General features: G+C 47.6%; 1 protein-coding gene across 3 annotated transcripts in view; it reads left to right on the top strand.

Moving 5' to 3' along the window:
• Positions 1-16,977, top strand: part of ZC3H3 (zinc finger CCCH-type containing 3) — a 102,244-nt gene that overhangs the window by 80,861 nt on the left and 4,406 nt on the right. Inside the window, exon 10 of one of the 3 annotated variants that reach the window (XM_065519758.1) lies at positions 15,629-15,728. The exons of the other annotated variants lie outside the window; for them this stretch is intronic. Within the exon in view, the coding sequence (XP_065375830.1) occupies positions 15,629-15,728 (100 nt within the window). The remainder of the gene's footprint in view (positions 1-15,628; positions 15,729-16,977) is intronic. 3 annotated transcript variants of the gene reach the window in all.

The raw sequence follows: 16,977 nt of genomic DNA, 5'->3' as shown, positions 1-16,977 counted from the left end.
TGGAGTGCAGTGGCGCGATCTCGGCTCACTGCAAGCTCCGCCTCCCAGGTTCACGCCATTCTCCTGCCTCAGCCTCCGAGTAGCTGGGACTACAGGCGCCCGCCACCACGCCCGGCTAGTTTTTTGTATTTTTAGTAGAGACGGGGTTTCACCATGTTAGCCAGGATGGTCTCGATCTCCTGACCTCGTGATCCACCCGCCTCGGCCTCCCAAAGTGCTGGGATTACAGGCTTGAGCCACCGCGCCCGGCCAATTTTTGTACTTTTTATAGGGATGAGGTCTCGCTATGTTGCCCAGGTTGGTCTCAATCCCCTGAGCTTAAGCAGTCCATCCACCTCAGCCTCCCGCAGTGCTGGGATTATAGGTTGAGCCGCCAAGCACAGCTCCTGTGAGTTTTTTGTTTGTTTTATGTCCCTTAAGATTTTCTCTTTGCCCTGTGGATTATTTGGTAAAAAGCAAAAGAGTCATATGATCTGAAGAGAAACCAGAGTATTGCCTGTAGATTATTTAGAAGTGTGTTAAGCTTCCAAGTGTTTTGAGATTTTCCTGTTACCTTTCTTTCATTGATTTCTAGTTTGATCTATGTTTATTAAAATTATACAGATTTTAATTCTAAGTTTCTCACGGTTTGTTTTATGGCCGAGGATATGGTCTGTCTTGGTGTATCTTCTATATGTACTTGAAAAAAAGTGTGTATTCCACTGTTGTTGGTGCTCTATAAATGTCTAATAGGTCTTGCTAGTTAAAGGTGTTTCTGAGTTCTTCCTTGACGATTTTCGGTCTGGTGTTCAGTTGTTGAGAGAGGTGTTGAAGTCTCTAACTATAATTGTGGATTTGTCTAGTTCTCCTTTCATAGCTATCAGTTATTGCTTCATGTATTTTGCAGCTTTTCTGTTTGGTGCATATACATTAGAATTGCTGTGCATTCTTTTTGTTGTTGTTGTTTGTTTAGAGAGACCAGGTCTCGCTTTGTTGCCCAGGCTGGAGCTCAGCAGCGCAATCACAGTTCACTGCAACCTCAAACTCCTGAGCTCTGGCGATCCTCCCACCTCAGCCTACTGAGTAGCTAGGACTACAGGCATGCACCACCATGCCTGGCTACTTTTTAAATTTTTTTGTAGAAATGGGGTCTTGCTATGTTGCTCAGGCTAGTCTTGAACTCCTGGCCTCAAGTGGTCCTCGTTGGCCTCCCAGAGTGCTGGGATTACAGGTGTGGCCCTACTATGCATTCTTGATAGATTTACTCTTTTATTTTTGTATAATGTTTCTGTCTCTGGTGATTTTCTTTGCTTTGAAGTCATCTTTTCCTGATATTAATATCGCCACGCCTGTTTTCTTTGAATCAAGTTTTCGTAAGTCTTTTTTTCTCTTTTTACTTTAAATTTATCTATGTGTCATATTGAAGTGACTTTCTTGTAAACAGCAGATAGTTCAATCATGTTTTAAAATTCACTCTGCCAATCTCTGTCTTTTAGTTGATATATTTAGGACATTTACATTTAATGTGGTTATTGCTGTATTAGGGCCTAAGTGTATCATTTGATTTATTTTGTTTTCTATTAGTTCTTTTTTTCCCTCTGGGTTTTTTTCTCTTGCCTTCCTATGGGTTACTTGAACACTTTTTAGAATTTTTATTTGATTTACTTATAGTGTTTTTCAGTATAGATCTTTATTCAGTAGTCTTCCCTTCTCTGTGGGGGATGCATTCCAAGATCCCTCATGGACACCTGAACCCATGGGTGTCATGGAACCCGATTCCATCATTTGGAACATGTTTCTATTATCTTCCAACCACAAATCAAATGCCTTTTTAAATCTTTTTTTTTTTTTTTGAGACAGAGTCTCGCTCTGTCGCCCAGACCGGAGTGCGGTAGTGTGATCTTGGCTCACTGCAACCTCCGCCTCCTGGGTTCAAGCAATTCTTCTGCCTCAGCTTCCTGAGGCCATGAGCCACCACGCCCAGCCTCCTTTTTAAATAACTAAACGTTTATCACATACTGTAGCCCTAACTTTTGCAGTTTGCAGTGTGACAGCAAAATTAGCATTAATTTCTTTTTCTTTCTTCATAATTTCTTTTGTTTTTTTTTGAGACGGAGTCTCGCTCTGTTGCCTAGGCTGCAGTGCAGTGGCCAGATCTCAGCTCACTGCAAGCTCCACTTCCCAGGTTTACGCCATTCTCCTGCCTCAGCCTCCCGAGTAGCTGGGACTACAGGTGCCCGCCACCTCGCCCGGCTAGTTTTTTGTATTTTTTAGTAAAGACGGGGTTTCACCAGGTTAGCCAGGATGGTCTCGATCTCCCGACCTTGTGATCCGCCCGTCTCGGCCTCCCAAAGTGCTGGGATTACAGGCCTGAGCCACCGTGCCCAGCCTCTTTCTTCATAATTTCATGGGTGGAAGATTCATTCTTACTGTAGATTTCAGCAACCTCAGAATATTATATTATTATTATTTATTATTATTATTTTTTTGAGGCAGAGTCTCACTCTGTTACCTAGGCTGGAGTGCAGTGCAGTGGCACCACCTCTGTCCACTGCAACCTCCACCTTCCATGTTCAAGCGATTCTCCTGCTTCAGCCTCCCAAGTGGCTGGGATTACAGGCACTTGCCACCATGCCTGGCTAATTTTTGTATTTTTATTTTTATTATATTTTTTAGATGAAATCTAGCTCTGTCACCCAGAGCGGAGTGCAGTGGCACGATCCTGGCTCACTGCACCCTCCATCTCCCGGGTTCAAGTGATTCTCCTTTTTCAGCTACCTGAGTGGCTGGGATTACAGATGCTCACCACCATGCCCAGCTAATTTTTGTATTTTTAGTAGAGATGGGGTTTTACTGTGTTGGCCAGGCTGGTCTCGAACTCCTGATCTCCTGATCCACCTGCCTTGGCCTCCCAAAGTGCAGGGATTATAGGCGTGAGCCACCATGCCCAGCCTATTTTTTTTTTTCTTAAGTCGAGAACTTTTACCTTTTTACCTAAAGGAAGCATTTTACAACTTCTCTTATCCGAATTGTTAGCATCACTACTGTTGCACTTTGGGGCCATTTTTTTGTGAAAATAAGGGTTACCTGGACACAAGTGCTGCAGTACCACAAGAGTCAGTGTGATGAGGGAGACAGCCACTAAGTGACTAATGTTAGGTCGTGTATACAGTGTGGAAAAAGGAATGTTTTGTGTCCTGGGCAGGACAGAGCATGACAGCACAAGATTTCATCACACTACTCAGAATAGCATGCACTTAAATATTTATGAATTGCTGGCCAGGCGTGGTGGCTCACGCCTGTAATCCCAGCATTTTGGGAGGCCAAGGTGGGTGGATCATGAGGTCAAGAGATCGAGACCATCCTGGCTAACACAGTGAAACCCTGTCTCTACTAAAAATACAAAAAACATTAGCTGGGCGTGGTGGCAGGCACCTGTAGTCCCAGCTACTTGGAAGGCTGAGGCAGAAGAATGGCGTGAACCTGGGAGGCGGAGCTTGCAGTGAGCCGAGATTGCGCCACTGCACTCCAGCCTGGGTGACGGTGCGAGACTCCATCTAAAAATAAAAATAAAAAATTATGAATTGTTGACTGGGCACGGTGGCTCACACCTGTAATCCCAGCACTTTGGAAGGCTGAGGAGGGCAAATCACCTATGATCAGAAGTTCAAGACCAGCCTGGTCAACCTGGTGAAACCCTGTCTCTACTAAAGTTACAAAAAGAAAAGAATTAGCTGGGTGTGGTGGTGTGCACCTGTAATCCCAGCTACTTGGGAGGCTGAGGAAGGAGAATTGCTTGAACCTGGGAGGTAGAGGTTGCAGCGAGCTGAGATCACACCACTATACTCCAGCCTGGGCAACAAGAGTGAAACTCCATCTGAAAAAAAACAAAACTTACGAATTGTTTACTTCTGGAGTTTTCCATTTAATATTTTTGGACCAACAGTTGACTTCAGGTAACTGAAACTGCAGAGTGAAACAGTGGAAAAGGGAGGCCCACCATATAGCTTTTGTAGTGCTTACCCTGGATATTATATTGTATTTGCATGACTGATCCACGTCCACTGGTGGTGTCGTTTTGCCAGTTTGAGTGAAGTGTGGAAACCTTACTTTCCCTCATCTCCCTTAACCTCCCCTTTTGTAACCGTCTGGAATACTTCCTCTACAGAAGTTAGAACCACAACAGACATGGTTATGATTTTTACTTCAATCATCAAACATAATTTAGAAAACTGGGGAAGAGATGGAAAGTCTGGTATGTTTATCTGTGTTTTTGCTTATCTTGTTCTTTATTCCTTCCTTTTGTTCCAAGCCTTTTTCTTGTGTTTCCTTTTTGTTTGGAGAACTTTAACCACTTTTTAGGGTTAAGACTGGTGGTGATTGGCCGGGCGCGGTGGCTCAAGCCTGTAATCCCAGCACTTTGGGAGGCCGAGACGGGCGAATCACGAGTTCAGGAGATCGAGACCATCCTGGCTAACACGGTGAAACCCCGTCTCTACTAAAATACAAAAAAAAATTAGCCGGGCGAGGTGGCGGGCGCCTGTACTCCCAGCTACTCGGGAGGCTGAGGCAGGAGAATGGCGTGAACCCGGGAGGCGGGGCTTGCAGTGAGCTGCGATCCGGCCACTGCACTCCAGCCTGGGCAACAGAGCCAGACTCCGTCTCAAAAAAAAAAAAAAAAAAAAAAAAAAAAAAAGACTGGTGGTGACATTGTTTTTCTTCATCAGAGAATGTCTTGAGCTCCCCTTTATTCCGGAAGAATAATTCACTGGATATGGGATTCTGTGTTGACAGTTCTTTCTGTTGAGCTTGAAAAATGTTATGCCTCTTCCTTATGTCCTCCATGGTATCTGGTTAGAAATCCACTGTCGTTTGAATTTTTCCCCTGTTGGTAAAATGTAGTTTCTGTGGGGTGCCATGACTCGTGCCTGTAATCCCAACATTTTGGGAGAACCAGGTGGGCAAATTGCTTGAGCCCAAGAGTTTGAGATTAGCCTGGTCAACATGGCAAAACCCCATCTCTTAAAAAAAAAAAAAAAGTTTAGCCACACATGGTGGCCTGTGCCTGTGGTTCCAGCTACTCAGGTGGCTGAGTTGGGAGGATTGCTTGAGCCCTGGAGGTTGGGGCTGCAGTGATCTATGATTGTACCACTAGGCAATAGAGTGAGACCCTGTCTCAAAAAAGCAAACGTAATGTGGTTTCTCTCTGGCTGCTTTGAAGGTTGTTTCTTTGTCTTTAACTTCCACTGTCTGACTATAGTGTATTCTGGGGTAGATGTCTTTGGTCTGTCCTGTTTGAGGTTTGCTCAGCTTCCTGAATCTGTAGGCTTATCTGTTTTACCGAATTGGTAAAGTTTGTATTATTTCTTTGGGTTATTTTTCCTCTGTGTCTGCATCTCCAGTTCCATGAATGTTAGGTCTTCCGTTGTGGTCCCAAGGTCCCCAAGGCTCTGTTCATTTTTTAAACCTTATTTTTTTTCTTTTGTTCAGATGGGTTAATTTCTGTTATTCTGTCTTCCAGTTCTCTGTCTCTTCCATTCAGCTGTTGAGCCATACACTGAGTTTTTTATTTCAGTTATTGTATTTTTTAGTTCTAAAATTTTCATTTGGTTCTACTACATCTTCTCTTTCTCTATTGTTACTTTCTATGTCTTCTTTTGTTTCCAGCATGTTTGTAGTGCGTGTAGAAGTGTCTTTGTGATGCATTCTGTCTTTATGAAGTAATTCTGACGCCCTGTCCGTCAGCGCTGGCACCGCCCCTCTTCACCGAGCCCGTCAGCACTGGCACCGCCCCTCTTCAGCGAGCTTGGAGCCTCCCTTGTTCTTAGTGGGAGCTGCCACTTTTTGTGGGAGCCTAGTCGTGCTGGCTGTTTGGTGGAGGTGCTGCCTCTTCTTGCCAGCTAGGAGTGGGAACCAGCTCCCTGCACTTGGCCTCATTGACGCTGTGGAGGGTGGTGTGGAAAACAGACCTTCCATGAACCTTCCGTCCCTGCTTTGGGGGAAGGAGTTCCGCAGTGCCTCTCCCGCGTGGCCTCCACTGACTCTGTGGGAGGGATGGAGAAGGGGTGAATGTCCTGGCTTTTCACCACCCTGGCAAGCAGGGGAGGGGTCTCCTGGCCAGGGTTGAGTCCGGGCTCCCTCCTCAGCCTTTGCTGGTCTGGCTGGGGGTGCAGTGGTTTCTGAGTGTTGGCTGAAATAGCATGGCTGTTGCCTGAGAGTTTCTGTCTTGCTGGGCTGCCCTTTGTCTGTACCTATGGGCGTTTCTGGGCTGTGGCTTCCTTGACTCTAAGTCTTGGATGGGGACAGGAAGCAGCCCAATGGAGCCTGCCACCAGTCGTACCCCGATCTCTAGCCATTATCCCTCTCCACAGCCAGAGGTGACTTGGGTTTGTTACGGTGGCACTTCATGGGAAGTACAGGGATGGTAGGATGGTACTTTGGGTCTGTCTTCCCAGCAATGCAAGCTCCTTTTTTCTTTCTTTTTTTTTTTCTTTTTTAGACAGAGTCTCACTCTGTCACCCAGGCTGGAGTGCAGTGGTGCGATGTCAGCTCATTGCAACCTCTGCCTCCTGGGTTCAAGCAATTCTTCCACCTCAGCCTCCCGAGTAGCTGGGATTACAGGCGTGCACCACCATGCACAGCTAATTTTTGTATTTTTAGTAGAGACGGGATGTCACCATGTTGGCCAGGCTGGTCTTGAACTCCTGGCCTCCCAAAGTGCTGGGATTACAGGGGTGAACCACTGTGCCCGGCCTACTTCTTTTTAATGCCCGTTTTGGCTTAATTTCCCCCAGAAATGGATCCGTTTTACTGAGTTTTTCAACGTATGGGTGCATGTCAGTGTGTCTACAGCATCCTTTGTTGCATCTGGAGTTTTTTTCGTCTGTATTTAATCTGTGTTTTCTCACTTGTTTCTGGGAACAGTCTTGCTAGGGGCATGTCTATCTTATTGCCCTGTTCAGATGACCAGCTTCTGGTTTTGCTAGTGTTCTTTATTGCTTGTTCCTTTTCTTTTTCTTTGACTTCTGTCATTGTTCTTTATCATTTCCCTCCTGCTTTAGGTTTTCCCCGGGCTCCTTCCTCCTTCCTGCCTTCTGCTCTGGGAGCACCTGTTCCCGTGTCCGTAGGTTTTGGGTTCTGGCTGATGTGCTTTGAGCTCTTGGCCTCCCTCTCAGGAGCCCCTCCCTGCTGTCCGGGTGGGCACCCGCAGTCCCCCACACCAGCCCCACAGGCCTTCTCTGGTGATTTGTTCACTGGTCAGGGTCTGGTAGAAAGCATCCAGTCACTTACTGTGTTTAATAAACTTGTTATTATTTTAGATTTACCAAAAGGTTGCAAACGTATCACAGAGAGTTCCCATATACCCTCAGCCAGCCTCCCCTGCCAGGAGCGTCCTGCAGATCCACAGCTAGCAGTGTGATGTGGTTTGACCGATGTCCCTGCCCAAATCTCATGTCGAATTATCATCCCTGATGTTGGAGTTGGGGCCTGGTGGGAGGTGATTGGATCATGGGGATGGTTTCTGACAGTTTAGCACCATCCCCCAGTGCTATTCTTGTGATGGAGTGTTCACAAGATCTGGCTGTTTGAAAGTGTGGAGCACCTCCTCCCTCTCTCGACCTCCTGCTCCAGCCCCCTCTCTCGACCTGCTCGGCCACATGAAGTGCCTCGTCTCCCCTTCGCCTTCTGCCACGATTGGAAGCTCCCTGAGGCCTCCCCAGAAGCAGATGTTGCTTCCTGTGCAGCCTGTGAATTGTGAACCAGTTAAACCTCTTATCTTTATAAATTACCCAGTCTCGACTGGGTGCAGTGGCTCACACCTGTAATCCTAGCACTTTGGAAGGCCGAGCTGGGCGGATCACTTGAGGCCAGGAGTTCAAGAGCAGCCTGGTCAACATGGCCAAACCCCATCTCTACTGAAAATAGAAGAATTAGCTGGTCATAGTGGTACATGCCTGTAATCCCAGCTACTTGGGAGGCTGAGGCATGAGAATCAGTCAAACCTGGAGGTGGAGGTTGCAGGGAGCCGAGACTGGGCAATTGCACTCCAGCCTGGGCAACAGAGTAAGACACTGTCTCAATGACGAAATAAATTACCCAGTCTGAGGTATTTATTTACAGCAATGCGAGAGTGGACTAATATAGAAAGTTGGTACTGAGGAGTGAGGCATTGCTATATAGATACCTGAAAATGTGGAAACAGCTTTGGAACTGGGTAACCCACAGAGGTTGGAAGAGTGTGGAGGGCTCAGAAGAAGACAGGAAGATGAGGAGAGTTTTGAACTTTCTAGAGACTTGTTAGATTGTTGTGACCAAAATGCTCAGAGTGATATGGACAGTGAAGTCCAGGCTGAGGCGGTCTCAGATGGAGATGAGGAACTTGTTGGGAACTGGAGCGAAGGTTACTTTTGTTATGCGCTAGCAAAGAGGTTGGCTGCACTGTGTTCCTGCCATGGGGATCTGTGGAACTTTGAACTGGAGAATGATTATTTAGGCTATCTGGTGGAAATTTCGTGGGTTTTGTTTTGTTTTGTTTTTCTTTCTTTTTTTTTTTTTTTTTTTTGAGACGGAGTCTTGCTCTGTCGCCCAGGCTGGAGTGCAGTGGCCGGATCTCAGCTCACTGCAAGCTCTGCCTCCCGGGTTTACGCCATTCTCCTGCCTCAGCCTCCCGAGTAGCTGGGACTACAGGCGCCCGCCACCTCGCCCGGCTAGTTTTTTTGTATTTTTAGTAGAGACGGGGTTTCACCATGTTAGCCAGGATGGTCTCTATCTCCTGACCTTGTGATCCCCCCGTCTCGGCCTCCCAAAGTGCTGGAATTACAGGCTTGAGCCACCGCGCCCGGCTGTTTTGTTTTTCTAAGACAGAGTCTTGCTCTGTTACCCGGGCTGGAGTGCAGTGGTGCGATCTCGGCTTACTGCAACCTCTGCCTCCCAGGTTCAACCAATTCTCCTGCTTCAGCCTCCCAAGTAGCTGGGTTACAGGCATGTACCACCACACCTAGCTAATTTTTGTATTTTAGTAGAGATGGGGTTTCACCATGTTGACCAGGCTGGTCTTGAACCCCTGACCTTAGGTGATCTACCTGTTTTGGCCTCCCAAAGTGCTGGGATTACAGGCATGAGCCACCTGGGATTACATGCACAGCCAATCTGGTGGAAGTTTCTAAGCAGCAAAGTGGTCAAGGTGTAGCGTGGCTGCTTCTGACATTCTGCACTCATATGCGTGAGCAAAGAAATGACCTCAGACTGGAACTTATATTTAAGAGGGAAATAGAGTTTGGAAATTTTGCAGCCCGGCCATGTAGTAGAAAAGAAAAGCCCATTTTCTGGGGAGGAATTCAGGCAGGCTGTAGAAATTTGTGTGACTAAAAGGAAGGCGAGTGCTAATAGCCAAGGCAATGGGGAGAAAGCCTCAAAGGCATTTCAGAGACCTTCATGTCAGACCCTCCCATCACTGGCGTGAGGCCTAGAAGGACTAAATGGTTTCCTGGATGTGGCCCCACTGCCCTGCACAGCCCCAGGATCTGGCTCCCTGTGACCAGCCATTCCAGTCCCAGTTGTGGCTCAAAGGGGCCAAGGTACAGCTCTGGCCACTGCTTCAGGGAGTACAAGTGAGCCTCAGTAGCTTCCACGTGGCGGTGAGCCTGCAGGTACTCAGAGTGCAAGAGCTGAGGTTTGGAAGCCTCTGCATAGATTTCAGAGGATACGTGGAAAAGCCTGTATATCCAGGCAGAAGCCTGCTGCAGGGGTTGAGCCCTCACAGAGAACCTCTGCTAGGGCAATTTGGAGGGGAAATGTGGGGTTGGAGCCCCCACACAGAGTCTCCACTGGAGCACTGTTTAGTGGAGCTGTGAGAAGAGGGCCACTGTCCTCCAGACCCTGGAATTGTAGATCCACTGACAGCTTGCACCATGCACCTGGAAAAGCTGCAGGCACTCAATGCTGGCCCTTGAAAGCAGTTGTGGAGGCTCAACCCTGCAGATCCATGGTGGCAGAGCTGGCTGAGGCCTTGGGCGCCCACCCCTTGCATCACTGTGCCCTGGATGTGGAATGTGGAGTCAAAGGAGGTGATTTTGGAGCTTTAAGATTTAATGACTGCCCTGCCAGGTTTTGGTCTTGTATAAGGCCTGTAGCCCCTTTCTTTTGGCTGATTTCTCCCTTTTGAAATGGGAGTATTTACCCAATACCTATGCCTCCATTGTATCTTGGAAGTCACTAACTTGTTTTGATTTTATGGGCTCATAGGTAGAAAGGACTTGCCTTGTCTCTCTTTTTTTTTAGACAGAGTTTCGATCTTGTTGCCCAGGCTGGAGTGCATTGGCGCTATCTTGGCTCACGGCAACCTCTGCCTCCCAGGTTCAAGCAATTATCCTGCCTCAGCCTCCCTAGTAGCTGGGATTACAGGCATGCAACACCATGCCTGGCTAATTTTTTTTTTTTTTTTAAGATGGAGTTTCGCTCTTGTTGCCCAGGCTGGAGCGCAATGGCACTATCTCAGCTCACTGCAACCCCCGCCTCCCGGGTTTGAGCAATTCTCCCGCTTCAGCCTCCCGAGTAGCTAGGATTACAGGCATGTACCACCACACCCGGGTAATTTTGTAGTTTTAGTAGAGACAGGGTTTCTCCATGTTGTCCAGACTGGTCTCAGACTCCTGACCTCAGGCAGTCCACCCACCTCGGCCAGTCCACCCACCTCGGCCTCCCAAAGTGCTGGGAGGCTTGAGCCACTGCGCCCGGCCATCTCTGCCGGTTTCTAATGGCTTAGCACCATCCTGCAGGTACTGTTCTTGTGATAGGGTTCTCATAACATCTGGTCAGTTAAAAGTCTGTAGCATCTCCCCGCGCTCTCTCGTCCTCCTGCTTGGCCATGTGAAGTGCCTCGCTCCCACTTCGCCTTCTGCTATGACTGGAAGCTTCCTGGGGCATCCCCAGAAGCAGATGCTGCCATGCTTCCTGTACAGCCTGTGAACTGTGAGCCAGTGCAACCTTTTTTCTTTATACATTGCCCAGTCTCGGGTATGTCTTTATAGCAGTGTGAGAATGGACTCACTTACCATCTCGCTGTCAGAACTAAGACATCCACTTTGTTGAGGTGTAACTTGTCAGCTCAACTCCAGACCTTATTTGGATTTCCTCAGTTTTCCCTGATGCTGTTTTCTGTTCCAAGACACTACATTCCATGGTCACTGATTTTGGAGTGCAGGGGAGAGTGAGAAAGACGGAGAGGGTGGATAAAAGTGTCTGGAATGCATCCTCCACGGTGGCTGGTGGTGGTAGAGGGGGCCGCTTTGATTTTGGATAATGGGAAGGAAACAGGCAGCTCTTCTGGGGACAAAGCGTGTGTCGCAGCCATCAGAGGTGCTGCTGGCCTTGGGGTTAGGGCCTTGCCCCCAGGATGTTTTGGTAGGGCTGGGGCCCCTCAGGCCCCAAGCTGAACCAGCACGAGTGGTGAGGGAGCTGCTGTGGCCAAGCCAGCTGGGAAAATCAGCCTGCTCTTGGTCAAGGAAGAGAGTGCCATGGAGCCTGGCCCAGTCCCTGCGCCCCTCATGTCAGCTCCACAAGCACAGGCTGGGCGAGTCTCCCTGTGGACCATGCTCCCGGGGCCAGGCTGGCTTGGGGAGGAGGTGACCTGGTGCCTGGGAGATTCACCCAAGGCTGTCCACTCTCTTGGTGCTGGTAGAAAAGGCAGATGACCAATTAGTTACCTGAAGACAGTTCTCCCGTTCCAGACCCCAGTCCAGGCCCCAGAGGGCACCTCGTGGGAAACAGTGCCTCAGTGCATGGCCAGGCAGTGTGGATACTGGCTTAGCTGGAAACATGAGCCTACCCAGGCCGCCTGGCCTGTCACACTCGGCAGCTTGGACAGGCCTCCAAGCTTTCTGTGAAGGCTGGGTTCAACCTTTTTTTACTTTCCGACCATTTGAAGTATTAAAAGCTGTCTGATATTTTAAATTGGTATTTCTCTGATGGAAACTGAAGTGGAAGACCTTTTCCCGTGTTTCTGAGGCCTGTGTGCCTTCTCTTCTGGAAAATACCTGGAGTCTTTTTGGTGAGGGTGATCACGGGTGTTTTTCTGTTGGGTCGTTTGATTCTTACTGACTCAGAGGGAATTTATAAACGTAAACATAAAAATATATATAATGTCCTGGACTTTAATCTGTTAGTCACATGTCTTCTCCGTTTTTGGTTTATCTTTGCATTTCTTTGTGACATGTTGAAAATCAGAAGTTCTTGAGGCGGGGCTTGCAGTGAGCTGAGATCCGGCCATTGCACTCCAGCCTGGGCAACAGAGCTAGACTCCGTCTCAAAAAAAAAAAAAAAAAAAAAGAAGTTCTTGATTTGAACGGACATAGTTTTATCGTTTTCTTTACATTTTGCGCCCTTAGTGTCTTGAATAAGAAATTCTTCTTGGCCGGGCGCGGTGGCTCAAGCCTCTAATCCCAGCACTTTGGGAGGCTGAGATGGGCGGATCACAAGGTCAGAAGATCGAGACCATCCTGGCTAACACAGTGAAACCCCATCTCTACTAAAAAATACAAAAAACTAGCCGGGCGAGGTGGCGGGCGCCTGTAGTCCCAGCTCCTCGGGAGGCTGAGGCAGGAGAATGGCGTAAATCCGGGAGGCGGAGCTTGCAGTGAACGGCACTCCAGCCTGGGCGACAGAGCGAGACTCCGCCTCAAAAAAAAAAAAAAAAAAATTCTTCTCTACACCAGATTGTGCTCAGTTGCCTCTAAATATTTTGTTGTCTTTACTTTTGACGTTGAGACTTTCATCCAGCTGGAGGTGATTTTCTTGTGTGGTGTGTGCGGTGAGGTCCACTTCATTTTGCCACGGCGCCTGGCATCGAAAAGCCCATTGTTTCCAGCGGGTGTGCGGTGCAGCCCTCCCCACTGCGGTCAGGTCTGCGTGGATGCAGGCTCTGCTTCTGGCTGTCTGTTCATTGGTCAGTTTGTCCCTGAGCCAAACCATACTCTGAATTATTTGAGTTTCATAATAATAAAGCAAGTTCTTTCACCTTGTTCTTTTTTAGAACCAGTTTCAGCTATTCTTGACCATTATTCTCCCAGAAATACCTTTTAGATTATTCTTGTCAGGTTAAAAAAAAAGTTGGAATTTTGATTGAGATTGTCTTGAATCTGTAGCTCAGTTTGATGGAAATGGGCATCCGTTCCCAGAGCAGTGAGCCTCCAACCTGTGGGGATGGCGTCTGTATTTCTTCAGTTAGACCCTCCCTTTTAATGTCTTTTTTTTTTTAAAGACTGGGTGTCACTGTGTCACCCAGGCTGGGTGCACTGTTGTGATGATAGGTCACGTTAGCCTCCAACTCCTGGGCTCAAGTAATCCTCCTGCCTCAGCCTCTCAAGTAGCAGGGATTATAGGCACATGCCATGACACCTGGCTAATTTTTTTTTAAATCTTTTGTAGAAACAAGGTCTTGTTCTGTTGCCCAGGCTGATTTCGAACTCCTGGCCTCAAGCAATCCCCCCACCCTCCCACCCTGGCCTCCTACCTTTAATGTGTTTTAATAAAGTTATCATCTTTTTTTTTTTTAAGACAGAGTTTCACTCTTGTTGCCCAGGCTGGACTACAGCGGTGCAGTCTCAGCTCGCTGCAGCCTCCACCTCCCAGGTTCAAGCAATTCTTCTGCCTCAGTCTCCTGAGTAGCTGGGATTACAGGCATGCGCCACTATGCCCGGCTAATTTTGTATTTTTAGTAGAGACAGGGTTTCTCCATGTTGGTCAGGCTGGTCTCGAACTCCCAACTTCAGGTGATCTGCCTGCCTTGGCCTCCCAAAGCGTTGGAATTACAGGCGTGAGCCACTGCGCCCAGCCCTTGATTAGGTTTTGTTAGATTTATTCCTAGTACTTTTATTACTATAAATAGTGTTTTTAAAATGTTTATTTTAAAATGTTCGTTGGTGTGTAGAAATATAATTTTATGTGGATTTTCTCTCCAGCAACTTTGCTGAACTATATTAGTAATTAGTTTATAGATTCTCTTGCATTTTTCTGTATAAACAATTATGTCATTTGCAAATAATGACTTTCTTTTCTTCTTCTTTTGAGTCCAAACAAGTTTTCTTTATTTTTCTTGCCTTCCTGCACTGGATAGGACCCTAGTACAATATTGACTGGTGGGCTTCCAACCTTTCCGCTTGACATGTGATGCTTTCTGGGAGTTACCTTTTAAAAAACCCTGTATATCAGGCTAAGGAAGTTACCTTCAATCACTAATTTGCTAAATGTTTCTTTTTTAAAAACTGTGAATTGATGTTGAATTTTATTAAATACTTCTTTCATATCTATGAGGTGATCATATGATTCTTCTCTTTTAACCTGTTAATGTGCTAATTTTCACTGATTTTCTAATATTAAACCAACCTTGCATTCCTGAGATGAGTCCAACTTGGTCCTTGATATATTCGTGTTTTTACACATTGCAAGACTCTTGTTTATAATTTGTGTAGGACTTTTGCATTCTTTTCATGAGTGATATTGGCCTAAATGTTTTTTTCTCATAGAGTCCTGGTCAGATTTGGTTTCAAGATTATTCTAGCCCCATAAGCTGAGCAGTGTTCTGTGTTTTTCTATATGGTGGACTTGTTCATGGAAGACTGGAATTGTACATCTGGAGTATTTGGTAGAACTACAAGTAAAGGCCAGGCGCGGTGGCTCACACCTGTAATCCCAGCACTTTGGGAGGCCGAGGCGGGCGGATCATGAGGTCAGGAGATCAAGACCGTCCTGGCCATCATGGTAAAACCCCATCTCTACTAAAAATACAAAAAAGTAGCCAGGCGTGGTGGTGGGCGCCTATAGTCCCAGCTACTGGGGAGGCTGAGGCAGGAGAATGGCAGGAACCCGGGAGGCAGAGCTTGCAGTGCAGTGAGCCGAGATCGCACTACTGCACTCCAGCCTGGGTGGCAGAGCGAGACTCCGTCTCAAAAAAAAAGAACTACAAGTAAAACCCTTTGGGTTGGAGCTTTACTTTTTAACTACTGATTCTGATTTCTGCATGGTTATAGAAATACTTGGATTTATTTTTCTTGTCAGTTTTTCTAGAATTTGTCAATTCACTGGTGTTTTGAAACGTACTGGCATGAGTTGTCATCACAGCATGAGGCGTTTTTCATCATCTGCAGCATCTTTAGTTACACGCTTGGTGTTCCCAACATTGTGTACATCTTCCTTCTCTTTGTTTCCTGATCAATCCTATTGGATAAACTGATTACTGTTTTCAAAGAACCAACTTTTTAACTCTCTTGGTTTTAATTCCTATTTTGTTTTTCTTTCCCTCTGCTTTCAGTTTATTTGCTGTTTTGCCCCTAACTTTTAAGCTAGATCTTCTGTTGTGATATAAGCATTTAAGGCTATGTATTTTCCTTTAAGCCCTGCTTTTGCTGTTCCACAGATGCTGATACATTTCCAGATCTTTGGGGAGTTTTCTGGGGGTTTTGTTTGATTGGTTTGGGTTTTTCATTAGTGAATATTAAAGACTAAGTGAACGTGAGATGAAAGTCTCAGGCCTTTGACATTTAAGATTCATTTCATGTCCAGTGTGTTTCCTTGTATATTTCCTTCCATCATTTTACTTTCTTCATCGCTCCTAGGTAATTTCAAAAAGTTCTTTTTTTTTTTTTTGAGACAGGGTCTGGAGTGCAGTGGTGCAATCTTGGCTCACTGCAACCTCCACCACCCAGGTTCAAGCGATTCTCCTGCCTCAGCCTCCCAAGTATCTTGGACTACAGGTGCGTGCCACCACACCCAGCTAATTTTTATATTTTTAGTAGAGACAGGGTTTCTCCATGTTGGCCAGGCTGCTCTCGATTTCCTGACCTCAAGTGATCCACCTGCCTTGGCTCCCAAAGTGCTGGAATTACAGGCATGAGCCACTGTGCTGGGCCTCAGAAAGTTCTTTTTGATCCTAGGTATTTGGTTGTGTTCTGCAGGAGGGTTCTGACCGGCGCTGTCCAGCACAAACATGTATGAGTCATACGTGAATTTCACCTTTTCTAATAGCCACCTTTAAAAGGTTAAAAAAGAATATACCAAAGCAGATGAAATCATATGTTTTATTTAACCCATCCTATCAAAAATTTCAACATGTCATCAAGGAAAAAGAAACGTGTATTTTACATTATTTTGTTCCTACTAAGTCTGAGCCCTGGCACATGGTTTACACCAACACCCACACCTCAGCTCACACTGGCTGTGGCAGGTGCCCTCTGGCCATCTCAGCCGGGCACTCCATGTCCAGTGTTGCCCACCAGCCGTTGCTGGGGCTGTGGGTACATCTGATAAAATGGCACCTGTAGCCTTGGTGACGCCTGCCGTCCTGCCCCTTTGTGAACCATGGACCCGCATGCCCCCATGCCTGTCCCAGTGCCGCATGGGATGTCTGTGCTGGTGGCAGGCCTTTCCTTGTCAGGCACAGCCACTGCCCCTGCCCCCCAGGAGGCTTTGCTCCCCCGGGCCCCTGAAGCCTGCTCTGCTGCAGGACCGAGTATCTCTCCAGCCGCAGGCCACTGAGGAGCCCCTGGGTCTCTGGGCCCCACAGCACTGCCAGGCCCTGTGTAGAGGGACTCAGACTCCGTGTCACAGGAAGGAATGAGTGAGTGAGTGAGGGTGTGAGCAGTGACCTGAGCCTGGCTTCCACCTGGGGGCATGGCGGGGGCCACACCACAGGATCCAGGGAGGGTAGGGGGACAGTGCAGGGAGGGTAGGGGGACAGTGCAGGGAGGGTAGGGGGGACAGTGCAGGGAGGGTAGAGGGGACAGTGCAGGGAGGGTTGGGGGACAGTGCAGGGAAGGTAGGGGGTACAGTGCAGGGAGGGTAGAGGGGACAGTGCAGGGAGGGTAGGGGGACAGTGCAGGGAGGGTAGCGGGGACAGTGCAGGGAGGGTAGGGGGACAGTGCAGGAAGGGTTAGGGGTGCAGTGCCGGGAGGGTAGGGGGTGCAGTGTGGGGAGGATATGGGGACAGAGCAGGGAGGGTTGGGG

Source organism: Macaca fascicularis, chromosome 8 (assembly GCF_037993035.2).
Source record: "Macaca fascicularis isolate 582-1 chromosome 8, T2T-MFA8v1.1".
Classification (NCBI taxonomy): domain Eukaryota; kingdom Metazoa; phylum Chordata; class Mammalia; order Primates; family Cercopithecidae; genus Macaca; species Macaca fascicularis.
Note: the sequence above shows the minus strand (reverse complement) of the source record. Positions and strands in the feature narration are given on the sequence as shown.